Raw genomic sequence first — 27828 nt, forward strand, 5'->3', positions numbered from 1 at the left:
AATACCAAGAATAATATTAGAAAAGTAAACAATATCCAGTCAAGAAACTATCAATGGAAACAAACAGGAGGTGGTGAGCTTTCCTTCACTGGAGGTCTTCAAACAGAGACTGGACAGTCATCTTTTTATTTATTTTTATTTATTTATTTATTTTGTCCAATACACAGTGAGGGTTTTAGTGGGTATATATATATCACAAAATATGAACAAGCGGGATGATACCTCTCGCTTACCAGACATCTGGAAACCAGCCCTCAAATGTATCCCAGCCATAGAAACCAGACTCAGAACACACATTGTAAAACAATCAAGTAGCCTGCAAGTTCCAACTACTCAGGATATCACGCCTAATCTACAACCATTAACTAATCAGCATACCTCAGCTACATCAACGACCCCAATTGTTACCCCACTGACTCACCAGGAAGTTTCTACACAGCAGGCAATTGCTGAGCCATCAAACCACACCCAGCCACCAGTATTTATAGAAGGAAGGCAGCTCAGGTCTCGCAGTGTTCGCCTGAGAACAAGGACAGAAACACCAGGCTTAAGATGACGAGTGAGACCTCGTCGAAACGTCGCCAGAAATTTCCAAATCCTACACGGGTATATTCGGGTTTCTTCCCTTGTAGGTACATGATGAAGGTTATAGAGGAGATACTCAGAGTAAAATATATTTAAGAAATAATAGAAAAGAAGATATAATAATAGAACATATCAATGAAAGAATAGAAGAGATATAGGAATAGAAGAAAGGATTCTATGATTCTATGATTCTATGATGATTCTAAACAAGCAAATAGTAAACAACATCTTAATTAAGGAACCACTAAGAACACTGTCACCAACAATGAAAGGGCAAACCACTATAAACAGGAAACAAACCTTTCTCCCTTCTATGATGTTACCTAGTTGGGCAATGAAATCTCTGCAAAAAAACCCAAAAACCAATGAAACTCAGAGAACACCAAGGATCCCTCAGTTCGACCATGAGTAGCAAATATTCTTTTTTATTGGTACTACATATCCCAACAGTTAAGTAGCAAGGGACTTCCAAGGCTTAAGAACAAAACCAGTCTATGTTCCACCAACTGCAACAGGAGAAATCCCCATCTGGTCATAATTTTAGAAATTATATCCTAAAAGATTCCCACTTAATAAGTATTCTGGCATCTCTATTCTGATGCTATTCATTTAAAATTCATTAGAAAACTGATCTGGCAGCGTTTTATGGTGACCTTAATGCCGTGATCCTCTATAAGGAAAAAAAATCCTTTAAGACAGTTTTTTCAGTGGTTGGGAAGACACTTCTAGCATTTTTTCCCTTTTAGCAGATTGTGAGCCATACTCATTATTTTAGTGACAGGTTTTCATGGATTTTCCCCTTTTTATATATGAGCATTTTGGGGGATGGATTCTTCCCCCCTTTCCTTTTTAGTTTTAAGTATATTAAGCTTAGCTGCTGTTTGAGAAATCAGGCTAATTGCAGAGAAAGGGGAGAACTCATAAGAATGGCATGTACCTCGCATACAGAAAAATGTCATTTTCAATCCTATATAGTTCTTCAAAATTCCTATGATTGCCTATAATTCCCAGGTTACCATGGGTCAATGTTTGTTGAAGTCAAATTGTGAAGGGCTCATTTACAGCATTATGAGCTGCAAAGGAAGCTGTAGAGCCAGGAAGCCATTAGACATTGGATTGATAATAAATGTAGTCAAGGGTGGGTTCTACTTATCTTCCCCACCACTTCGCATCGCGACGGAAGTGCACGTTTGGGAGTGCAATTTTGCTTCCGTGCAGGCTCAGTAGCTGGAAATCAGCCCGAAAAAACAGCTTAGCTCGACTTTAGAGGAAGGAGTAGAGTAGAATAGAATAGAATGGAGTGGAATAGAATAGAGTACAATGGAGTGGAATAGAATAGGAGTAGAGTAGAGTAGAATAGAATAGAATAGAATGGAGTGGAACAGAATAAAATAGAAGAGGAGAATGGAATAAAATAGAATTCTTTATTGGCCAAATGTGATTGGACACCCAAGGAATTTGTCCTGGTGCATGTGCTCTCAGTGTACATAAAAGAAAAGTTATCGGTCAAGAATCATAAGGTACAACACTTAATGATTGTCATAGGGGTCAAATAAGCAATCAAATAAATATTAGGTACCAGTCCATATAAATTATAAGGATACAAGCCACAAAGTTACAGTTATAAAGTCGTAAGTGGGAGTAGATGGATGATAGGAATGATGAGAAGGTTAATAGTAAATAGTAATGCATCCTTAGTAAATTGATAGTGTTGAGGAAATTATTTATTTAGCAGAGTGATGGCGTTCGGGGGAAAAACTGTTCTTGTGTCTAGTTGTCTTGGTGTGCATGCTCTATAGTGCTCTTTTGAGGGTAGGAGTTGAATCAATTTATATCCAGGATGCGAGGGGTCAGTCAATATTTTCCCCACCCTCTTTTTGACTCGTGGAGTATACAGGTCCTCAATGGAAGGCGGGTTGGCAGCAATTGTGTTTTTTTCCCCTGCGGTCCTAATTATCCTATGAAGTCTTTGTCTGTCTTGTTGGGTTGCAGAAGGTCAATATAAACCCAGAGGCTAGAGGGAGAGCTCTCTTCAGCCCAAAACACAGCTGAGGAGTTGATCAGCTGGCTTCGGAAGAAAGAATAGAATAGAATAGAAACCTTCCAAAAAGTAAGAAATTCACAAAAAATCTTAAAAAGTGATGGGGGAACCTTTGGACTAGCACTGATTGATCCAATTCAGTGATGTCACCACGATGTCGCTACCAGTTTGGACGAACCAGTCCGAACTGGGAGGAACCCACCTCTATGTATGTAGTCCTTGATTTACAACTATTTGTTTAGTGTTTGTTAGAAGTTATAATGGCACTGAAAAAAGTAACCAAGAACTGTTTTTCTCACTTGGGACTTTTGCAGCATGACCATGATCACTTGATCAACATTCAGGGTCTTAGCAACTGGTTCACATTTATGATGGTTGCAGTGACCTGGGGTTACGTGATCATGTTTTGTGGTCTTCTGACAAGTGAAGACAATGGGAAAGCCAGATTCACTTAACAACTGTGTTATTAACTTAACTGCTGTTATTCACTTAACAACTGTGGCAAGGAAAATCATAAAATGACTCATTTAACAACTGTCTTGCTTAGCAGTGGAAATTTTGGTCTCCATTGTGATTGTAAGTCAAGGACTTACCGTACTGTAAAAGCAAAATGGTTAATTGCAGTGAACTTGCTTCATATTTCTGTCATTATTTATCATCTCCCTTTATGTTCCACAACAAATTTTTAAAAATAATAATAATTAGATTTTTCTCCCCAAAATTGCCACTTTGACACTCTGCTGTAAGGGATGTAAGAATTGTGCACGGCAGTGAATTATAAGAAACATGGCTAGATAAATCAACCTTGGCTTTGAGAATCAAATGTCATTTTCCGTCACATAGCCACATTTGGATCAGCCCAGATCAAGTCACTCAATCACAAGCAGTGCATAGAACCATTATCCCACGCATCTTCAAAGGTTTAATTATTTTCCCCAAAAATTTTGTTTTTTTATTTATCAAATGTATGTACTCACTCATAAGAAGTGATTTTGGATGGTGTAAAATCGTAAATAATAATATTCAATAATAATGACTTTTAATGTTAACTTTATTTGTTGTTTATTTATTGATTACCGGATATTGTATACCATCCCAAAGCATAACTTTGGGAAATGTGTGGTTTAGAAACATTAAATATAAATATAAATAAATAAATGAAGCAAAGAACAATGCAAATGTAGAAACAAGCATTTTAAAAAATAGATTAAAAAGACCACATTTTAAAAAAATTAAACTTCACTTATTAAAAGTAAAATAAATAAATTCAGTATTTACCTAAAACACTGAAATGTGAAATTGTGTCGATACAGAATTGCAAATCTTCAAGTTTCTAGGATTTGTCTGGAAAAAAAAATAATCAGAAAGGAATTACAAAATGCCTATTTTCTTATATTTTATCTTCTTTGAAATAGGTCAGGAATAAAAGGCAAAATTGATTAATAGATATAAATAGCCGCTAAGCCAGTGGACTTTCCTTAGCAAAGAAATTCACCTAAGTTAAAGCTATGGTAATCTACCAAGTTTGTTCTGAGCAGGCTTGGACCATCTATGGAAAATTACTTCCTTGGCTTTAATGGAAATAGCTTCTGCAGATATGCAGAAACTACTTTTAACAATCAGAGGCGGTTGGAAGAGCCCCCCTTGGATATCTATGGAGATTCTCAGCCATCCATTTCATAATTGTCCTACAGCTGCTTTTTCAAAAGGCAACTGGACTTTTTTATTTTTCTTTGAAGATGGTTCGTTTCTCATCCAGGAAGCTTCTTTCGTTCTGACTTCAGAACTGAAGAAGCTTCTTGGAGGAGAAGCAAAACGTCTTCAAGGAAAAAGAAAGAAAGCCCAGTTCCCTTTTGAAAAAAGCACCTCTGGGTGGCTGCTTTGAAGAACAAAAAAATGCCAGTGCCTGTGCCAGTGATATCCCTCCCCTACTTTTTTTCTTTTGTTTTCCATTGCCATAATTTCAACCTGTTTTGCCTGTGCTAGGCACTTGAAATCTTTTCTTGGTAGTGATAAGGTTTGGGAATTGTTTTATTGGGGATTTCTTTTGCTCTTTAGGGGAAAATGCAGCTGCGTAAAAGAATTGCAGACAGGTGTTATGTTCTGGTCCCACATGCTTTGCTCTATTGCCTTTGAATCTGAAACATTGCACAGCCATATTATCTGTATCAGGGGTCTCCAACCGTGGCAACTTTAAGACCTGTGGACTTCAACTCCCAGAGTTCCTCAACCAGCTTTGCTGAATGAGGAACTCTGGGAGTTGAAGTCCACAAGTCTTAAAGTTGTAAAGGTTGGAGACCCCTGATCTTTATCATAGGTTTGAAAGTGGGAAATGTTTGAAATATGTTTTTGTCAGGGTATGGTGCAGTAGGTGTCCAAATGAAGCCAGAGATACTGACATGAACTTGTCGTATTATATAAATAAGTATATTTTACATCAAAATATGCAGTGAACAAGACAGGCAAAGAAGAGCATGATGAGGTAAATCACAGAGCCCACAGAAGAAAAAAGGCGGGGAAAAAGGGAAACTCCCCCTCCATACCCACAACAACCAATCGCAGTGCAGATTGCCTCATGCAGGAGCCTTTCCTATCAATCAACTATAACTGCCTTCTGGCTCTTTGTACAACCCCATTGTCCCAGCTACTAAATTTAAATATCTTAACAATGTCTTATAGTATCTTGAGGATTAATTCACCTATAGGTATCTTGAACTTGCGTTCTTTTAGGAACTGTTCAAAGTTATAATAGCAATGAAAAAACTGACTTATGACCGTTTTCCACAATCACAACCTTTGCAGCCTCCCCCCTGGTCATGTGATTGAAATTCAGAGGCTTGGCAACTGGTTCATACTTACGACCGTTGTCATGTGATCCCCTTTGATGACCCTCTGACCAGCAAAGTCAATGGGGGATCCAGATTCACTTAAAAACCGTCTCATTAGCTTAAGTGGTCCACTTGACAAGTGTGCCAAGAAAGGCCGAACAATGAGGCAAAACTCACTTAAGAAATGTTTCGCTTAACAACAGAGTGTTTGGGCTCAATTCTGATCATAAGCCAGTGCTTTTCAATTGTTTTATGTTATGCTCCCCCCGAGGGAGAAGTAAACATTTCACATCCCCGCAACTCTCTGCTGGCACGCGTCTCGCAGATACCCCCACCGACCTGCCACCCCCCAAATTGTGCCCCCCCACAAGATGCGCATCATACCTCACACTTGTACCAGTACCTCCATCGCGTTACTTGCCGTTGTGTCTAGGGCAGCCCATTCTAAAAGAAGACATCTTGCAAATTTGAGAAGTTTGAACGCGCAAGACATTTTGTTTTAGAACAGGCTGCCCTGGACACAACGCCGAGGAATGTGACGGAGGCACCGGTAACAAATGTCCGGTAGGACATGCATCCTGTGACAAAAAAAACAGGTTTTATGGGATCACGCCCCCCTTGGCATTGCTCAGCCACCTCCCGGGGGGGGGGGGCACTATTTGAGAAGCAATGTCATAGGCTAACAATATAATATGTCATTCATATGGTGTCTGCTTTCACCTGCTGGCCTCTTAAACTCTTCATGGTTGTCTCCTTAGGTTTGAAGACCATCGTTGGAGCCCTCATCCAGTCAGTTAGGAAACTTGCGGATGTGATGATCCTGACCGTTTTTTGCTTGAGTGTTTTCGCCCTCATAGGACTCCAGCTGTTCATGGGTAACCTCAGGAACAAGTGTGTCCGAGACTACACAGAGTTCGAATCCATCAATGGCACCTTCGCTTCAGATGAGAAGACCTGGGAAACCCTGAACAAATTCCTCAGCGATCCAGGTAGGTTCATCCCTTGACTGCTCTTTGTGAACTGCGATGTCTCTAACTCAAAATGTCGAAGCCTCTAACTCAAAATGATGGCTTCAGCCTGACGTCCAGGTTCACTCACCTATGGTGGTCAAAATGAATATGGTTAATAAAATCTGAAATTCTAAGGCAGCTTCCTGCTTTTTTCTTTTTTGCTAATGCCAACTGTAAATAGGTGTGTAAAACTATAATTGCCAGTTATAGGTAGCTACATAACAAGAGTTTATTGAAAGAAGTAAATTATGATCACTTTTCACATTTGTATCCCTTGCAGCTTCTCCATTGTCAGGCATAGTTCCCTCTAAGGTGAGCAGTGAGCAATCGCTCACTTAAAAATCGTCATCAACTCAGAGTTTTCCAAACCTGCCCAGAAGCCGAGAGGGAAAGAGTGAGAGGGAAGGAGGGAGAGAGGAAGAGAGAGAAACAGATAGAAAAAAGAGAGGAAGGAAAAGAGAAAGAAAAAGAATGGGAGTAAGGAAGAGAGAAAGAAAATCAAAATCTAGTTTGAAACTAGCTCAACTATTTAAGTGGCATTTTGATATTGATAGAGTTGCCCTATTATGAGCTCACTGTTATAGACACACAGCATTTATTTATTTATTTATTTATTTATTTATTTATTTATTTATTTATTTATTTATTTATTTATTTATTTATTTATTTATTTATTTATTTATTTATTTATTTATTTATTTATTTATTTATTTATTTATTTATTTATTTATTTATTTCTGTGCCGCCCAATCCCAAAGGGACTGCCGCTCAGACACTATACTTTTCCGCCCACCCACCCCAAAAAATTAGAGGGAACACTGGCTTCAGCCTGATGTCCAGGTTCACTCACCTATGGTGGTCAAAATGAATATGGTTAATAAAATCTGAAATCCTAAGACAGATTCCTGCTTTTTTTGGTTGTTTTTTGCTAATGCCAACTGTAAATAGGTTTGTAAAACTATAATTGCCAGTTATAGCCGATACAGGTAGGTAGCTACATAACAAGAGTTTATTGAAAGAAGTAAATAGAAACATAGAAACATAGAAGACTGACGGCAGAAAAAGACCTCATGGTCCATCTAGTCTGCCCATATACTATTTCCTGTATTTTATCTTAGGATGGATATATGTTTATCCCAGGTATGTTTAAATTCAGTTACTATGGATTTACCAACCTGTATTTTATCTTAAAATGGATATATGTTTATCCCAGGCATGTGTAAATTCAGTTACTGTGGATTTACCAACCACGTCTGCTGGAAGTTTGTTCCAAGGATCTACTTGGAAGTTTGTTCCAAGGATCTACTACTCTTTCAGTGAAATAATATTTTCTCACGTTCCTTTTTTCTCACGTTGATCACTTTTCACATTTGTACCCCTTTGCAGCTTCTCCATTGTCAGGTGATCAAAATTCAGAAGCTTCACAACTGTTTCATTTTTAAAAAACAGTTTATTTATATATTTTCACATTATATACATAGAATAGAATAGAATAAAATAGAATAGAATAACATAGAATAACATAGTTGGAAGGGACCTTGGAGGTCTTCTAGTCCAACCTCCTGCTTAGACAGGAAACCCTACACATGGATATCCAACATCTTCTTTAAAACTTCCAGTGTTGGAGCAGTCACAACTTCTGGAGGCAGGCTGTTCCACCGATTAGTTGTTCTGTCAGGAAATGTCTCTTTAGTTCTACACTGCTTCTCTCTGGTTAGTATCCATCCATTGCTTCTTGTTCTACTCTCGGGTGCTTTGGCGAATAACCTGATTCCCTCTTTTTTGCGGCAACCTCTGAGATATTGGAAGACTGCTATCACGTCTCCCCTAATCCTTCTTTTCATTAAACTAGACATTCCCAGTTCCTGCAACCATTCTTTAAGATGATTAGGGATTTAGCTTCCAAACCCCTAATCATATTTATTGCTCTTCTCTGCACTTGTTCTAGAGTCTCAACATCCTTTTGCACTGGATTCAATATTCCAAGTGTGGCCTTATCAAGGCATTATAAGGTTATGGCTAGGAAAGAAATGAAGTATCTGGATACATTAATGACAAGCACTTAATGAAGACTGGTGGAAGGTCTTAAGCATAAAATGTATCAGGAAAGACTTAATGAACTCAATCTGTATAGTCTGGAGGACAGAAGGAAAAGGGGGGACATGATCGAAACATTTAAATATGTTAAAGGGTTAAATAAGGTCCAGTGGGGAAGTGTTTTTAATAGGAAAGTGAACACAAGAACAAGGGGACACAATCTGAAGTTAGTTGGAGGAAAGATCAAAAGCAACATGAGAAAATATTATTTGACTGAAAGAGTAGTAGATCCTTGGAACAAACTTCCAGCAGACGTGGTAGATAAATCCACAGTAACTGAATTTAAAGATGCCTGGGATAAACATATATCCATCCTAAGATTAAAATACAGAAAATAGTATAAGGGCAGACTAGATGGACCGTGAGGTCTTTTTCTGCCATCAGACTTCTATGTTTCTATGTAAGCAGAATATGTCAAGATCTATCTTACTAGAAAAAAAGATGGTTAATTTTTTAGTCCTGTTTAGAGAGAGGCAATACAGTAATTAAACTCAAAATCTTAGATATTATTATTATTATTGTTGTTGTTGTTGTTATTTAGATATTTAGATATTGTTATTTAGATTTCTATGTCACCCTTCTCAAATGACTCAGTTAGCTTAATGAATATCTCACAAATGAGTTCCAAAGTTTTGCTTTATTCAGTTTCTGTATACAGTATTAACTTCTTACTTTCCCGATAATATATAGTAGCTAATAAAGCTTTGGGCTCTATTTCGCTTGACATTCTCTACCACCGATGGTGAACCCTTTTTTCCTTGGGTGCCAAAATCATGTGCATACGTGCTATCATGCATGCGCGAGTGCCCACACCCATAATTCAATGCCTGGGGAGGGTGAAAATGGCCTCCCCTGCTTCCCGGAGGTGCTCTGGAGGCCAGGAAAAGCTTGTTTTCCAACTTCTGGTGGGCCCAGTAGGTCCATTTTTCACCATGCTCAGGCTCCAGAGGCTTTCCCAGAGCCTGGAAAGGGCAAAAACCTCACCCCCCATCTCCCCAGAGACCCTCCAGAAACCAAAAAATGCCCTTCCGGAGCCTCCATGTAAGCCTGAAAACAGCTGGCTGGCAAGGACATGCACACTGGACTTGAGCTAGCGCAACGATTCATGTTCCGGTAGATATGGCTCCACATGCCACCTGTGGCACGCACGCCATAGGTTCGCCATCACTGCTCTAGACCAGTGACTTTCAACCTTTTTCGAGCCGCAGCACATTTTTTACATTTCCGAAACCCTGGGGCACATTGAGCGGGGGGGGGGGGGGGGGGGGGCTAAAAAAAGTTTGGACAAAAAAATTCTCTATCTCTTCCTCCCCTTCACTCTATTCCTTTCTTCCTCCCTCTTTCTCTCTCTCTCTCCCTTCCTTTCTTTCTCTCTCTCCATCCCTCTTTCTTTCTCTTCCTTCCTTCCTCTCTTTTTTGCTTTCTTTCTCTCTCTCTCCCTCCCTACCTCCCTCTATGTCTTTATCTCTCTCTCCTTCCCTCCCTTTCTCTCTCTCTTTCTCTCTCTCTCTTGCTTTCTCTTGTTTTCTCTCTCTCGTTCTCTTTCTATCTCTCTCTTGCTCTTTCTCTCTCTTGCTTTCTTTCTCTCTTTTTTTCTCTCTCTCTCTTGCTTTCTTTCTCTCTGAGCTTCGCGGCACACCTGACCATGTCTCGCGGCACACTAGTGTGCCACGGCACACTGGTTGAAAAACACTGCTCTAGACTATGCAAGGATTTGATTTGGAGATGAAAGATGGTTTAATTGAAACTCCAAATTAACTGCCAATTTGGATTGAATTGGATGCCCCCAAATCAATTGATTGATTTTGAAAGCCTCATGAACAAAAGCCCTGCCTTTAATAATTGACCGTTGTAAAAGAAATCAGTTGAATTCAATGATTTGAGTCAAATAATCAATTCTGGATCAAATCATTTTTTTCTTAATTAAATCGAATATGGTTCCCCAAAGCTTCAACTTGAACATTGTTCTGCTCTTCTCATTGTGATGCTCAAGCTGAGCAATTCCATTCTCCACCATTCATTCAGAACTGAAGAAGTTGTTGGATGAGGAGTGAAATACCTACCTTTTGAAAAATCACCTTTGGGACAACCACGACCTGGATGACTGAAAACCTCCATAGACATGTAGTGGAGGATATTGTCCTTTGCAATATTAACAAAATATTTAATCACCAGTCTGTTCAGATTCTGTACAAGGAACAGGAATGGTATCATCTTGTCCTTTGGCTCAGAGACCAAAACAATTTTAACAAAGTTCTTATGAAAAATATGTTAAATTGTCACCTTTATTATGATTTCTTGGGAGCTGTATAGAATTGGTTTTTTTTTGCTTTTAACCACAAGGTACCTGTATTTATTTATTTTATTTATTTATTAGATTTGTATGCCGCCCCTCTCCGAAGACTCGGGGCGGCTAATAATATAAAAAGACAATGTAAACAAATCTAATATTAAAAGCAATCTAAAAAACCCCAATTTAAAGAAACACTCATACATACAAGCATACCAGGTATAAATTCTATAAGCCTAGGGGGAAGGGAAATTTCATTTCCCCCATGCCTGACGACAGAGGTGGGTTTTAAGGAGCTTGCGAAAGGCAAGGAGGGTGGGGGCAACTCTGATATCTGGGGGGGAGCTGGTTCCAGAGGGCCGGGGCCGCCACAGAGAAGGCTCTTCTCCTGGGTCCCGCCAAATGACATTGCTTAGTCAACGGGACCCAGAGAAGGCCAACTCTGTGGGACCTAACCGGTTGCTGGGATTCGTGCGGCAGATTCGTGTGTAGATTTAAATGTATGTTGTACTTATCAGAAGAATTTTCTTAGAATCAAGAACTGGAGGTGGTGATTTAAGTTATAAATCCCAACCAGTGTGTGAATCCAGATTAAAGCATCCGCAGCAGTTGCTTGAAACGTATCTATTGAAGGAGAAAGCAGCACGTCTATGGATGATTGATTCAAATAGGCTATTTGTATGGCAGAAGCTGGAGAATTATACATAAAATCAGTCTGCAACCTTTTGGAATTTTTGAACTGAGAACTACCGGTAGGAGAAGTAAAATTAAGAAAGAAATAGACTAGAATAAGAGAGTTGGGACCTTTGACGTCTTCTAGTCATATGTTGAGGATTACCTGTATTCTTGTAAAGTGCTACTTTAGTCAGTTGAATAGTTTTATATTTGCTCACTTTTCCCACCTTCAGAAATGTTTTGCTTGTCAGTTTTGCTGGTTAGTAATTCCTAGACTTGTGTGAAGATCTAGAATTTCTATATCTTAGTTCAACTATTTTATTTCTCAATAATCACTTTGATATACAGTGATCCCTCGATTATCGCGAGGGTTCCGTTCCAAGACCCCTCGCGATAATCGATTTTTCGCGATATATTGGTGCGGAAGTAAAAACACCATCTGCGCATGCGCGCCCTGTTTTCCATGGCCGCACATGCGCAGATGGTGTTTTTACTTCCGCACCTGGGAAGACCCAGGGAAAGTTCCTTCCGCCGCCCAGCAGCTGATCTGCTCGGCAGCGCCGCAGCAGCGAGGAGCCGAAGATCGGGGTTTCCCCGCCGCCCACGCAAAGGGGAAACCCCGATCTTCGGCTCCTCGCTGCTGTGGCGCTGCCGAGCAAATCAGCTGCTAGGCGGCCGAAGGAACCTTCCCTGGGTCTTCCCCGCCGCCCACGCAAAGGGGAAACCCCGATCTTCAGCTCCTCGCTGCTGCCCGCCCGCCGCTCGCCCGCCGCTCGAGAGCAAGAGGGGGAGAGATAGAGAAAGAGAGAGAAGGAAAGAAAGAGATGAGAGAGGGAGGAAGTGTGAGAGAGGAAGAAGCAAGATAGAGAAAGAGAGAGAGAAAGAAAGATGAGAAAGGAAGAGAGTGACGTCATCGGGTGGGAAAATATTTTTAATTAATAGTTTTTGAAAAATCGCACAGTCACCTGGATTAAAGAGGGAATCTGATTCCATTTAATTCAAAGTCTTGCCTCATCCAGATTCCTGGTAAATATATCTCTTCAAGAGTAGGTAGGAGCAGCTTAATTATCTAAAATAGCTTTGTTATTTAACTAATAACTCCATTTTAGGAGGTGAGAGCTCAAGAAATGATCTGGCAAAAGTCTTGCAGATACTTGTAGATACTTGGGACTAGACTACAGTATATCCTTTTGCACATATGATAAACTGGATTTTATTTCTTAAGACTTTAAAATGTGTCATTATGACAATTCAAGTGGCATGATAAGTCATATATTATGTTATGGAGATGAAAAAATAAGACCCTCTAGTGCAAAAGAAGGCTTATGTCCTATTTATAAGGGTGCAGAAGTGGACAATTGCAAGGCAGATCTTGAAATAGGGTCATTTTGTAACCTGATGTAATCTAGATACTGCAAGGCTCTGCAAAAAAATAATAATAATAATAATAGAAGAAGAAAAGATAATCAGCTTCCTCGGTTGAGGTTAGATCACTTTCAGAAATATTTTGAAAAAGAATGAAAATGAAAGAATAGCAAAAAGGAGATAAAAACGCTTGAGAAATTGCAAGGCAGACACAATTCAGAAATCCAAGAGAACATATTTTTCAAATCCATAGAAACATAGAAACATAGAAGTCTGACGGCAGAAAAAGACCTCATGGTGCATCTAGTCTGCCCTTATACTATTTTCTGTATTTTATCTTAGGATGGATATATGTTTATCCCAGGCATGTTTAAATTCAGTTACTGTGGATTTATCTACCACATCTGCTGGAAGTTTGTTCCAAGGATCTACTACTCTTTCAGTAAAATAATATTTTCTCATGTTGCTTTTGATCTTTCCCCCAACTAACTTCAGATTGTGTCCCCTTGTTCTTGTGTTCACTTTCCTATTAAAAACACTTCCCTCCTGGACCTTATTTAACCCTTTAACATATTTAAATGTTTCGATCATGTCCCCCCTTTTCCTTCTGTCCTTCAGACTATACAGATTGAGTTCATTAAGTCTTTCCTGATACATTTTATGCTTAAGACCTTCCACCATTCTTGTAGCCCGTCTTTGGACCCGTTCAATTTTGTCAATATCTTTTTGTAGGTGAGGTGTCCAGAACTGAACACAGTATTCCAAATGTGGTCTCACCAGCACTCTATATAGCGGGATCATAATCTCCCTCTTCCTGCTTGTTATACCTCTAGCTATGCAGCCAAGCATCCTACTTGCTTTCCCTACCGCCTGACTGCACTGCTCACCCATTTTGAGACTGTCAGAAATCACTACCCCTAAATCCTTCTCTTCTGAAATTTTTGCTAACACAGAAGTGCCAATACAATACTCACATTGAGGATTCCTTTTCCCCAAGTGCATTATTTTACATTTGGAAACATTAAACTGCAGTTTCCATTGCTTTGACCATTTATCTAGTAAAGCTAAATCATTTCCCATATTACAGACCCCTCCAGGAATATCAACCCTATTGCACACTTTAGAGTCGTCGGCAAATAGGCAAACCTTCCCTACCAAACCTTCCCCTATGTCACTCACAAACATATTAAAAAGAATAGGACCCAGAACAGACCCTTGTGGCACACCGCTTGTAACCTGACTGTGCTCAGAATACTCGCCGTTAACAATAACTCTAATCCAAGATATAAATTTACCTTTGCTTCTGTGATCTACCTGAATTGATTCTCCTTTTCCCTATGATTTATCTGTCTGAAATTATTTATTCTAAGAAAGTTAGAATAACAGAGTTGGAAGGGACCTTGGGGATCTTCTAATCCATCTCCCTGCTCAAGTAGGACACCCTATACAATTTCAGGCAAATAGCTGTCCAATATCTTCTTAGAAACCTCCAGATTAATGTAATTGTTAATTAATTGTTCTGACTGGCAGGAAATTTCTACTTAGTTCTAGGTTGTTTCTGTCCTTAATTATTTTCCATCCCTTGCTTCTTATTCTGCCATCAGCTGCTTTGGAGAATAGGTCGGTCCCTTGTATTTTGTGGCAACCCCTCAAGAGTGCTATCATGTCACCCCTAGTTTTTTCTTTTTGTAAAACCAAAAGTGAGCCATTTTAATTCTGTATAAATCAACCCCCCATACCGTAATTATTCTGTGGCTCCTCTGATTCTATTCATTTTCCCAATCCCAGGACCGGAAAGCATTTCAAGATCCAAATGAAGATAGGAATAGATTTAAAACCATGTAGAGATCCTTCACCAAGCAATATCCTTAGCTAAGCTGCAACCATGAAGTGTGAACATTGCTATTTTTGCAAATAGCTCTTGATTTACAACCAAAATTGGGAACAGAATTATTGTTGTTAAACAAAGTGTCTGTTAAGAGATTTATTGCTGATTTTATGGGCGTTTTTGGCCACAGTCGTTAAGTGAATCAGGGTATTTATGTGAATCACAAGGTTGTTAAGCAAGTCTGACTGCTGCCATTGACTTTGCTTGTCAGTGGTTGGCTTGGAAGGTTGCAAATGGTGATTGTGTGATCTCCCTTCCCCCCAGTTGCTGTAATCACATTAAAATATATGTTTGTTAACACGCATCTGAATTTTGATCACGTGCTTGTGCTATGATGGTAACAGCTGATGAGATGCTTAACTCCACCACCACTCCAGCTCTGCCTGCTCTTTTCCTACATCTTGTGAATGATAACCATGACAATAGAGCCCTTCATGGCACCGGACCAGATTATCTCAGGGACCGCCTTCTGCTGCACGAATCCCAGCGACCAGTTAGGTCCCACAGAGTGGGTCTTCTCCGGGTCCCGTCAACTAAACAATGTCACTTGGCGGGACCCAGGGGAAGAGCCTTCTCTATGGCAGTTCTGGCCCTCTGGAACCAACTCCCCCCAGAGATTAGAATTGCCCCCACTCTCCTCGCCTTTCTTAAGCTTCTTAAAACCCAACTCTGCCGCCAGGCATGGGGGAATTGAGATCCTCTTTCCCCCTAGGCCCTTACAATTTTATTCATGGTATGTTTGTATGTATGTTTGGTTTTATAATAAGGGTTTTTAACTGTTTTATATGCTGTTTTTATTACTGTTGTTAGCCGCCCCGAGTCTACGGAGAGGGGCGGCATAAAAATCCAATTTAAAAATAATAATAATAATAATAATAATAATAATAATAATAATAATAATCACAAATTGGAATTATTCTTTGATTAACTGCACAGCAGGACAAAATTCAATATTTATTTATTTATTTATTTATTAGATTTGAATGCCGCCCTTCTCCGTAGACTCGGAGCGGCTCACAGCAATATTGGATTGCCATATGCTGTTTTGCTACTGCTGTTAGCCGCCCCGAGTCTACGGAGAGGGGCGGCATACAAATCCAATAAAATAAAATAAAATAAATAATAAAGACAATGTAAAAACAAATCTAATAATTTAAAAAACACTAAAAACCCCATTATTAAAAGCAAACATACACACAAACATACCAATAGCTGCCTCTTTCCTGCAGTGTCAGGAGTCATGTGTTTCGTTGAACATTTCCCGACTATTCTGGGTTTTAAAAGTAACTACGCTCAGTACGTGCGTCTTTAATGGAGTGGACCAAGAATTGGACGATGCTATGTCCACTAGACTAGATGGATTGCAGATACACTGTTCCATACGTGGTGTTGTTATGGATTTGTTTTTTCAAAGCCAGATATGAATGCCATTTTGTAAGTGTGCCGAAGTGAGTGACTTAAGATGGTTTGAGGGTTATTGATCACACTACATAACAAGATTGTGCATTTCAGAAGTTGGAAGATTGATGTGGCAAATGGAGAGAGTGGGGATAAGGATGCTGGATTCAATCGAAGTGAGACTAGGTTAAGTAAAAGCCCATCATTGTTCATTTAGGAAGCAGCGTTTCTATCAGAATCTCAGTGCAGTCGTTGCCTTTGCGTAAGGAACTACACGACACTGAAGACACTTTGTACAAAAGTTATGGCGTGAACAGAAAACTTAACAAGATGGTATCAAGATAAACAAGCTAGGAACTAAATAAAGCAAGGATCAATGTTTGGGGCAGCTAAGGTGACTAGGGAATTCTGGGAGTTAAAGTCCTCACATCTTCAACTTGCCAAGGTTGAGAAATAATAGTTTAGGACTTTAGTTGTTTTCGGTCTCCTTTTCCCTTCCATGGAGAAAAGAAGACACACAACAAAGTTAAACATGATGGGGAAAGATCTTAAGATTTGCCCCAGGCAGAGAAATTCTCTTGCATTTTCCCTCAAATTCTTATTCAAAAAGATGATAAAGTTTTCTCCCCCGATGTCTCTGAAAAGAGAATAGTTTTGATGTAAATCTCCCAAGTAATGTATTACATTCTTGTACTTAGAATATAAAGGACTGTCCTTAAAGCAGTGGTTATGCTTTTCTACAGGTGGTCCTCGACTTATGACCACAATTGAACCCACAATCTCTGTTGCTAAGCTGTCTCGCTTAGCAACAGAGATTGTGGGTTCAACTGTGGTCATAATTTACGAAAGACAAGGAGGGTGGGATCAGTTCTGATCTCTGGGGGGAATTGATTCCAGAAGGCCGGGGCCACCACAGAGAAGGTTCTTCTTCTGGGGCCCGCCAGACGACATTGTATAGTCGACGGGACCCAGAGGAGGCCAACTCTGTGGGACCTTATTGGCCGCTTGGATTCGTGCGGCAGAAGACGGTTCCGGAGGTATTCTGGTTTGATGCCATGTAGGGCTTTATAGGTCATTATCAACACTTTGAATTGCGACCGGAAACTAATCGGCAGCTGTGGAAACCAGGGAGTGTTGGAGAGACGTGGGTGAATATAAGTAACCCCACAATAGCTCTCGCGGCCGCATTCTGCATGATCTGAAGTTTCCAAACACTTTTCAAAGGTAGCCCCATGTAGAGAGCATTGCAGTAGTCAAACCTTGAGGTGATGAGGGCATGAGTGACTTTGAGCAATAACCCCTCGTCCAAATAGGGCCATAACTGTGTATGTTTGCTTTTAATAATGGGTTTTTTTAGTGTTTTTTAAAATTATTAGATTTGTTGTACATTGTTTTATTGTTGCTGTGAGCCACCCCGAGTCTACGGAGAGGGGCGGCATACAAACAAACAAACAAACAAACAAACAAACAAACAAACAAACAAACAACTAACTAACTAACAGGTGCACCAATTACAGGGAAATATCAGGGAATTTCAAAATGCTTTACCCCTGGACACCATGTAAGAAGTCTAAAGTTACCTCCCCCAATTTCATCCCCAGCAGACATTTGCCTTGGACGGGAAATGAACACTCGGACACCAAGCTGGGTAAAATGGGTCACTTTATTAAATATTAACAGAAAGACCTGCAGGGGTCGCTAAATGGGGCGGAGTTTCCTGAACACAACATACTTGGGCAACTCAAATGGGCGTTACTCCATGCCTGGTCAGGGTGAGGCATGCTCCGCCTACTCCCGACCAGTAAGCCACGCCCAGCATGTGGGAGGGCTCGCCTTGCATGACCCGGAACCGGAAATGACGTAGGTGAGCCCCAAGGGCACCCCCTTTACACCTCTCTGTCCGTGGAGGAAGCATGAGTTGTGCAATGGGGGTGCCAATCATCTTACAAAAGATGCCCAAAGGAGAACACACAGTTGCTACTGATACCCTTTCCGCCCCGTTTCTGCCATATAGTGACCAAGAATATAAACATCAAATTGCTGAATCAGAACCTATTTACATACAGATGCACCCCATAACCACAAATCCTTACCCTCGTCCAGGATGGAGTAGGCGAAAAACAATCCGTAGCAAATGCCCAAAGATTGCAAAAATTCCTACTCGGCCCCTACCAGGCGACCTATAAAAAACATCCTGGATTGAGCGGAGGGTGGGTGGGTGTCCGTTCTGCGGCGAGCTCGGGGGGCAAGAGAAGCCGGGGGGGCAAGCAAACCCTGATAAAGGGCACACGCCCCGCCCCCTCGGCTTTCCCAGAATGCCCGAGCGGCCGCTGATTGCTCTGGGGCGTTCCCGCGCTAACGCGGGGAACGCCCCACAGCTGGTGGGGAGAGCCGAGTTGCTTCCCGCCATTGGCAATTTTCGTCCAGGCGTTATTTCGCCTGGCCTCTCATTTGCCTTGGACGGGAAATGAACACTCGGACACCAAGCTGGGTAAAATGGGTCACTTTATTAAATATTAACAGAAAGACCTGCAGGGGTCGCTAAATGGGGCGGAGTTTCCTGAACACAACATACTTGGGCAACTCAAATGGGCGTTACTCCATGCCTGGTCAGGGTGAGGCATGCTCCGCCTACTCCCGACCAGTAAGCCACGCCCAGCATGTGGGAGGGCTCGCCTTGCATGACCCGGAACCGGAAATGACGTAGGTGAGCCCCAAGGGCACCCCCTTTACACCTCTCTGTCCGTGGAGGAAGCATGAGTTGTGCAATGGGGGTGCCAATCATCTTACAAAAGATGCCCAAAGGAGAACACACAGTTGCTACTCATACCCTTTCCGCCCCGTTTCTGCCACAGCAGGGGGTCAGATCTCTATCTTGGCCCCCTGCTCCCCGCCTAAGCCTGCCCCAGCTCACGCAGGCACCACTGCAGGTCTGTGTAAAAATTGCCACTCCTGACATCTTCCTAAATTGACCCAGTGACAGATAGGGGGGGTTTAAAAACACATGCCCGTGTGTCAGATCACTTTGCCTCCCCCTGCCATGTTAACCCATAACCTGGTCCCGTCAACAGCTGTTGGTGTGACGGCGACTCCGCATCCCCTCCATGTGGGGGTATCAAAACCATACACCAGAACCACACACCACGGCCGTAGGCCCCGTACGACCGGTGGTTCACCATGACATGACATCACTGTGCCAAGTCCTTCACCGACACCAGGTCGTTGCCACCCGTGTGCAAGACCAACAATCTGTTCCATATGCTCTGCAAGCCCCGGGGGACTGCCACGACTTGACGCCACTGGGCCAAGTCCTTCACCGACACCAGGTCGTTGCCACCCGTGTGCAAGACCAACAATCTGTTCCATATGCTCTGCAAGCCCCGGGGGACTGCCACGACTTGACGCCACTGGGCCAAGTCCTTCACCGACACCAGGTCGTTGCCACCCGTGTGCAAGACCAACAATCTGTTCCATATGCTCTGCAAGCCCCGGGGGACTGCCACGACTTGACGCCACTGGGCCAAGTCCTTCACCACCACCAGGTCGTTGCCACCCGTGTGCAACACCAACAATCTGGGTCCGGCCCATCACTGCTCCCGACTTTTCACAACGGAAAAGACCCGTCTCAAACGAAGACCTCCGAGCTCAAGCCTTTCCGCTGAAGCCCCAGCGACTCAGCAACCTCCACATTCCTGAAGATAATGTTGCAGTTCAATGTTCAGCCACCAAGCCACGCTGTGGCTGCCGTTCACTACTGTGGGCAACGGAAGGGCAGCTCCTTCGCACTTCGCACGTAACAAAGTGGAGCAGGGCCAGGACCTAGAGAAACGATAAGGATACAAAGACAGTGTTAGCCACCCGATCCCAAGAGTGCTTGTACTCAGGTGCTCTGAATCTACTTTATGAAAGCCACTGACTTCCATCTGCCACCGGATTCATTACTTTGCTGAGAACTTGTTGAAACCTGCATTCAGTATTGTTGAGGGAATACCACCCGATATCTTGCCGATCCTCCTGTAACGGCCCCTAACTGTTATTTTAAAAGGCACCCTTCCCTGGCTTCATCGCTTTACTTGCACTAAGTCCATCATGCCCCGGCATATATCCTTGTTTGATATACCAGGCCAGTGATCAATCCACCATCTGTGTTATTGGTCAGCCACCATGTGTAACCAACGCGGCTGCCGCAGCCGCTATTTAACATCAGTTTGCTGGCCCAGGGAACCTTGCATGATCCACTACTATGCGATCATGACAGCACCTTGCAGACCTACCATGTCCCAAAGGCCATTTTTATGGCTGTTGTGTGAAACAGACTCACCTCGTTGGGTGAGGATCTGGGTCTCATCCAATGCCCGCTGCCCCTGAAACTGGGCAATGTATAGCGGCTTACTAATTTCTCCCCAATCTGAGTCCTTTTCCTTGGACCATCTCTTGATCATTCCCCCTATCCTCAAATAGTTTGACACCAAGGTCTTTTGTTAGGGGAGCTAAGCCCCACCTGTTGCCCCTATATGATGGCATGTAACCATGTGGTCCAACCTGCACTCCTTTGCTTGAGCGATGGCGCCGTTCACCAATTCTGGGTACCCTGCGCCCCAGCCTATGCCATGTGGCTGCCAACCGCCTGCCCATGCACACATACTCCCTGTTAATGGACTGGGCCTCCTGTTGCTGTCTCACTTCCCTCCACCGATGGGCCAGCTGTACACCATAGTCGCAGACCCATGTTCCTGTATTCCTCTCAGGCAATCATAATACTCTTCTTCCAGCATTAAAATGCCAGGGAGATTAGCCAATATGCTCTGTGGCCCTGCCTGCTCGCCCAGGGAGTAGAATAATTGCAAGAAATTTCTGAAGATAAGCAAAGGCCCATGCCAATGCTTTCTTTACCGTTAGCGCATGGATTAGCTTTACCAACATGACTTAATCAATATAACCATAATATCAATGGTACCATGCTGACACCACGACTTCAATATTGTTTATGATAATAACATTTTCTAAATTATTATTCACTAAAACAATTAATATAATGCTTAATAACTCATATTGAGCTAAAATCAACTCAAGTGTGAATTTGATTCAGATGACCTTGATGCTTAGCATTCTTGCAAGCCCCCCATTCCAGTAAGTGACTACACCATTTCCTTTGAACAAACTAAAGGGGCTGAGATAACTGACTAATTTATTTATTTGTTTATTCGCTTTTCATGCCGCCCTTCTCCTTAGACTCATGGCGGCTCGCCACATGTCAGCAATAGCACTTTTCAAACAGAGCCAGGCTATTGCCCCCACGATCCGGTTCCTCATTGTCTTACTCCTGAAGGGGATTAACCAGAAATTAGGAGATTTCCAACTTTCGGCATGGTAATGACATGGGGATCTGCAGGTTGTAGTTATGGTATTAATGGTATCTTTCAGTTTTGTTGGTACAGAAAAAGGCCTGCTACCAACTGCACCCGTACTGTTATAGCCTTCAGTACAATAACTTTACATTTGGCAATGTGGCAAAATTCAGAATAATAGTAGCACCATTCCTGGAGACATAATGACTTCCATGCGCAACTGCTCCAGGATCCAGCACATCATGAAAATAATAATAATAATAATAATAGTAATAGTAATAATAATAATAATAATAATAATAAAATACCCAGGAGCAAGCACATAAAAACCTTGTTACCAAGTAATTCCTTAGTGCAGTCCATCCCTAGTTAAGTATGGCCATAAAATTAACAAAGATAATTCCTCAGGGAAAAAAAAAAAGGGGGGGGGCATATTTGACCAGGAGGATTGCCATTAAGCCACTTGAAAGTGAAGAGGAAAACATACCAAAGTAAACCTCCGGCCTGATAACATGTATGTATTCTCAACAAAAGCTTTAATAAGCAAATTTTACTATGTAAGGTGTAGAACATAGCTCACTGTGTTCCACCTGCCATAACAGTTTATATTAACACTGTCAACCCTTATTAAAGCGTGAGAGCAATTATTTATTATTTGTTTTAAATTGAGGGTAAGGGAGCAGCATGAGGCTATATTTACTTACCGCCCAATAACCTAATTGCCATTTTCAATGTGGTAAAGAAACATATGCCAGACCTGTCTGCCAAACAGCTTCTTAGGTCCCTATTCCACAGTGCTTCAAAGAAAGGCCAAGATATATTTCTGCACAGTGCTCTCGGTAGGAGATCCTTACATCCTTATGATGAACAAAAAGGGTCAAGGTCTATAGTAATGTTACAGTCTTTTGATCACTACAAGCCATTCTCACTGACAAAGCATTCTTTCCATAGATCCAGTTGCTCAAACACCATCTAACCTGGTTTCATGGCTACTATCCCTGATTGTTATTGTCTCTCTTGTGAGAAAAATGCCCTAGGAGGGCGCCATCATCCACTGGGTATGAAAGAACTGTTATCAAATGGTAGTGCAACCGGGCTGCTGAAAAGCATTTCCGAATATGAAATTTTAATCCCCATACCATTTCTATGTCGACCACATTGTGGCTCAATTATATATCCCATTCTAACCAATGCTCACAACCTAGTGGCTTGTTTGGCCTACCCCAATATTTAACTGGCGTACAGGAGCCTTATTTCTCCAAATTTGTGTACGCTAAAAATTGCCTTAAAGGGATGCTCACATTGCCCTGTGGAATTGGTGGGGCGGGCAGAGGGGGGGGAGTTTTCCTCACCACCCCCGCTGTAATATCACAACCCATGTGTTGTGCCCCCCCCCAGTAAATCAGTTTAATTTCAAATTAATTCATTTTAAGCTCACTCAATTCAAATATACTAACTTAATAAATTAACCCATTCTGACAATTCATTAAGCACAATCCATTCCCATATACTGACTTAATAACCTAAATCATTTTTACAAATCACTTTATGTTCAACCAATTCCCATATAATCGTTTCAATAAATTAGCTCGTTTTAATTCATTCATCTTAGGATCAATTCATTCAAGTATACTAGCTTAAATTAAATTAGATCATTTTGATTCATTCATTTTAAGTTCAATCAATTCAAGTCTATTGACTTAAATCCATTAAATCATTTTAATAATTCAATTCGAGCTCAATCAATTTCACTATACTGACATAATAATAAATCATTTTACCAATCAGTTTTTGCTAAACCCCTTCAAGTATACAGTTTAAATAGTAATAATTTTATGGCATTTAAAATAGCACCAAACAAATGATAGTTTATTCCATACCTCATCAAATAATCTCCCTAATGAAGTAAATAGTCTGAAGAGAAATCATGACTTGCCCAGAGTTGCCCCAGTGAAATGGGCAATATATAGAATGTAATGAATATAAACAAATAATGTTTATTTTAGATGATGACCAAGATATTGGAAAGAAAAAGTGGCTCATGTAGCGACAAGAATAACACAAATGCAATATTGAAAAGTATACCCAAATGCTTGGTAACTAAGTAAGAAAAATATAAGGATGATTTGTGCCCTTTCTTGTATTATAGTACAATGCTGAACACTTTCGTGTTGCAATAACAAAAACAATAAAAAAAACAACAACAAAACTTTATGATTCCTTAATATACAAGCATTCTGTATTACTTCTTTACTGACTTCTTTTCTAAATGTCTTCTCTGCTTTTATCTTTATTTCCATTTGATTGGGGGGGGGGTCTCTTCCCCTTTGACATCCTATATCAGTATTCAGATTGTTTTAATTCATCCATCCACATATTTTCTTTATCTAACATAATTGCTTTTCCCTTGACCCAAAATATCTCATGCCAGTTTATACCTGTTTGGGGGCTAGATGACCAGCAGGATGCCTTGATTGAAAAAGCAATTTGTCAGAACTGGTACAGCTATATATGAGAGGCCGGGCGAAAGTTACGAACGTTTCAGGGACCGAGACGCCTTTGATTCAAATCCCCACCGGCAGCCCTGCAAGCCAGCCCGAAGCTACCGCGCGGGAGGGGGGGGGGGCGTTAGGAAGGAGGAGTGAAGTTCTTGGTCTCCCGCTCCCGCCTGAAGTTCGGCAGCCGCTCTTTTCTCCCCCCACCTCCCCGCGTGCGCGAAGGTGGCGGAGCTTGCGGCGCCCTCCCGGGGCCGTCAGTGCGCTCTGGCTCGCTGCATATGGATCGAAGAGAGCGGAGCCAGTTCAAAACCCCAACCACGTGGGCCCTGGCCGCCCGGCACCGAAAAGCTCCGGGACCGTCGCCAGCCGGGCCATCAGAAATCACGATCCAAGCCGGCGAAGCCCCTGCGCGCCCCGCTGCCACCTACACAAGGTGGGGGGGGGAGCCGGAGCCGCCGCCCCCCTAAGCCATCCGACCACTCCTCTCCCCAAGCAAAGCAAACCTGAGCTGCCCCTGGCGACCGCCAGCGATCCCAGGGGCTCCGAAAAAGCTGCATCGAGGAGAGAAAACGTCTCGCTGGTCCGTTCTGCGGCGAGCTCGGGGGGCAAGAGAAGCCGGGGGGGCAAGCAAACCCTGATAAAGGGCACACGCCCCGCCCCCTCGGCTTTCCCAGAATGCCCGAGCGGCCGCTGATTGCTCTGGGGCGTTCCCGCGCTAACGCGGGGAACGCCCCACAGCTGGTGGGGAGAGCCGAGTTGCTTCCCGCCATTGGCAATTTTCGTCCAGGCGTTATTTCGCCTGGCCTCTCATATCTGCCTACAGCTCCTACATCTTTCAGTATGGCCAATACAGATAATCCTCGAGTTACAACAATTTGTTTAAAGTCACAGTGGCACTGTAAAATACTGTCTTAGGACCCTTTTTCACAGCTTACAACAATTACAGCATGATCCCATGGTCACTTGATCAAAATTCAGATGTTTGACAACTGACCCATATTCATAATGGTTGCCTGCACTCCAGGGACATAAGCAACTTAAAACTAAGGAGAAAATTCCTTACAATTAGAACAATTGATCAGTGGAACGGCTTGCCTACAGAAGTTGTGAATGCTCCAACACTGGAAGTTTTTAAGCAGATGTTGGATAACCATCTGTCTGAAGTGGTGTAGGGTTTCCTTCCTAAGCAGGGGGTTGGACTAGAAGACCTTCAAGGTCCCTTCCAACTCTTTTTGTTATTATCCCCTTTTGCACCTTCTGACAAGCAAAGACAGCGGGGAAGCTAGGTTCACTTAACTAACTTAACAACTGTAGTGACTGTAGAGGTTGTAAAATTGGACAAAATTCATATTACTGGAATTCACTTAGCAACATTCGCTTAGCAACAGAAATTTTGGGCCCGATTTTGGTTGTAAATTGAGGACTGTGGTCATTATGGTGAACGATGGAAGTTCAAGTTTAAGATCTCTGTAGCAAAGAGCTTTACTTTAGAGAGTTAGGAATTATAATGTGAGAATTTTGATGACTATCTGACTATTGAAAATGTAAGGATTCTAATAAACTGTATTAAATAAAATCAGATGCTATGTAATTTCCATTCTTCATGAAACTTATGAATTATGTATGTTTATAGCAGATGTGTAACAGTGGAAGAATATTTTAGTAATCAGAAAAAAAAATCCTCTCTATACGATTTTTTAATGTGTCTTTCTAGGAAAATAGATAGTTTCTAGGAAAGAAGCCTAGGATTTGGCAGAGGAAATAATGTCTTGGTGGAGATATTAACAGTAGATATAATAATAAAATGCCATTTAAGAATTATGAGTCACCCTAGAATTTTAAGAAGTAAATAGCAATAAGAAAATTTGCAGGCCAGTCTTCTTTTTGGAAAAAAAAATAAGGAGATGTGTGAAGGAATAACACTTGCTCAATTAATTTATAAAGCTGGACTTTTTGAGAATAATCTTAAAAAATCTGTTTTGGATCTCACATAATTACAAGGCCTGTTTTCATTACAAAATTAGTGGTTCTCCAGATAGCCACGAGCCTGAAAGATATGGTAGATATGACAGTTTAAGACATAGTTATTATCCGAGACCACCTTCTGCCACACGAATCCCAGTGGCCGATTAGGTCCCACAGAGTTGGCCTTCTCCAGGTCCTGTCGACTAAACAATGTTGTCTGGTGGGACCCAGGGGAAGAGCCTTCTTTGTGGCGGCCCCAGCCCTCTGGAACCAACTCCCCCCAGAGATTAGGACTGTCCCCACCCTCCTCGCCTTTCTTAAGTCACTAAAAACTCATCTTTGCCGCCAGGCATGGGGAAATTAACACGCACCCCAATTGTCAAGGTTGGTGTACGGTTTGATTGGATTGTATGATTATTTTACTATAAGGGTTTTAAATTGGATTTTTTTAAAATTGGATTTGTACACTGTATATGTTGTTGTGAGCCGCCCCTAGTCTTCCGAGAGGGGCGGCATACAAATATAATAATAATAATAATAATAATAATAATAATTATTATTATTATTATTATTATTATTATTATTATTATTATTATTGGAGTTGCAAAAACTTTTTTCTACATTTGAATAATTAGACTATTCCTGCATACCACTATATATATTATTATTTGTTTGTTTTTTTATTTGTTTGTTTGTTTATTTATTTATTTGTTTATTATTATTATTATTATTATTTATTAGATATATAATTACATTTAATTATAAATACATTTTATATAGATAGTCCTTGATTTGCAACCATAAATGAGACCAAAATATCTGCTAAGTGAGTTCTGTTCCACTGCAGTTGCTAAGTTAGTAACACAGCAAACAATCCAACAGTATTTAAGAAAATAAATAATCAATTAGTAATCAATAATAATTTATTAATTTTATTTGCTGGCTGACTTCTAGTAACTTTATTTTATTTATTTATTTTATAATATAGTATTGTATTGTAGTATGTTTAACATAATATAAGTATAAAGTAGAGATAGAAAAGATAAAAAAAGACATTAGGACAGAAACGGTAGGCACATGCACACCCCTTACAGACCTCTTAGAAAAGGGGAGAGGTCTATTGTAGATAGTGTAAGGTTGAAGATTTTGGGATTGGGGGAAGAAACAACAGAGTCTGGTAGTGAATTCCAGCCGTTGACCACTCTATTGCTGAAATTGTATTTTCTGCAGTCTAGTTTGGAGCGATTTGCATTTAGTTTGTATCTATTGCGTGCTCTTGTGTTGTTGTTGTTAAAGGTGAAGTAGTGACTAACGGGGAGTATGATGTATGATTTTATGAACAACAGTTAAATCAGTTTAGAGACGATGTACATTGTGATGTATGATTTTGATGAACAACAGTTAAATCAATTCGGAGGCAGCATAGTTGTAAATTTTCTAAACATAGTAATTGAAGTCTGGAGGAGTAAGGTAATTTGTTGCGTGAGGAGGAGTGGAGGACTCTTCTTGTGAAGTATTTCTGGACTCCTTCAATTGTATTAATGTCTGTTATGCAGTGAGGATTCCATATAGGTGAGCTGTATTCAAGAATTGGTCTGACAAATGTTTTGTATGCTCTGGTTAGTAGATCGGTGCTTCTAGAGAAGAAGTTTCGTAGAATTAAGTTTGTGACTCTTAGTGCTTTTTTGGCAATGCTGTTGCCGTGGGCTCTGGCACTTAAGTCATTGGAAATGAGTACTCCAAGGTCTTTGACTGAGTGAGGGTCTTCTGCAAGCCCAGTTTGTCCAAGTGTGCATTTAGTATTCGGAAACTTCTAGAATAAAAGTCCAAAGATCATGCA

At 41.2% G+C, this 27828-nt stretch overlaps 1 protein-coding gene across 1 annotated transcript in view; it reads left to right on the forward strand.

Annotated features, from left to right (window-relative positions):
- Positions 1-27828, forward strand: part of LOC139155356 (sodium channel protein type 5 subunit alpha-like) — a 377085-nt gene that overhangs the window by 61493 nt on the left and 287764 nt on the right. The window contains exon 4 of the mRNA XM_070730487.1: positions 6213-6443. Coding sequence (XP_070586588.1) covers positions 6213-6443 — 231 coding nt within the window. The remainder of the gene's footprint in view (positions 1-6212; positions 6444-27828) is intronic.

This window comes from Erythrolamprus reginae, unplaced genomic scaffold, assembly GCF_031021105.1.
Source record: "Erythrolamprus reginae isolate rEryReg1 unplaced genomic scaffold, rEryReg1.hap1 H_15, whole genome shotgun sequence".
Lineage (NCBI taxonomy): Eukaryota > Metazoa > Chordata > Lepidosauria > Squamata > Dipsadidae > Erythrolamprus > Erythrolamprus reginae.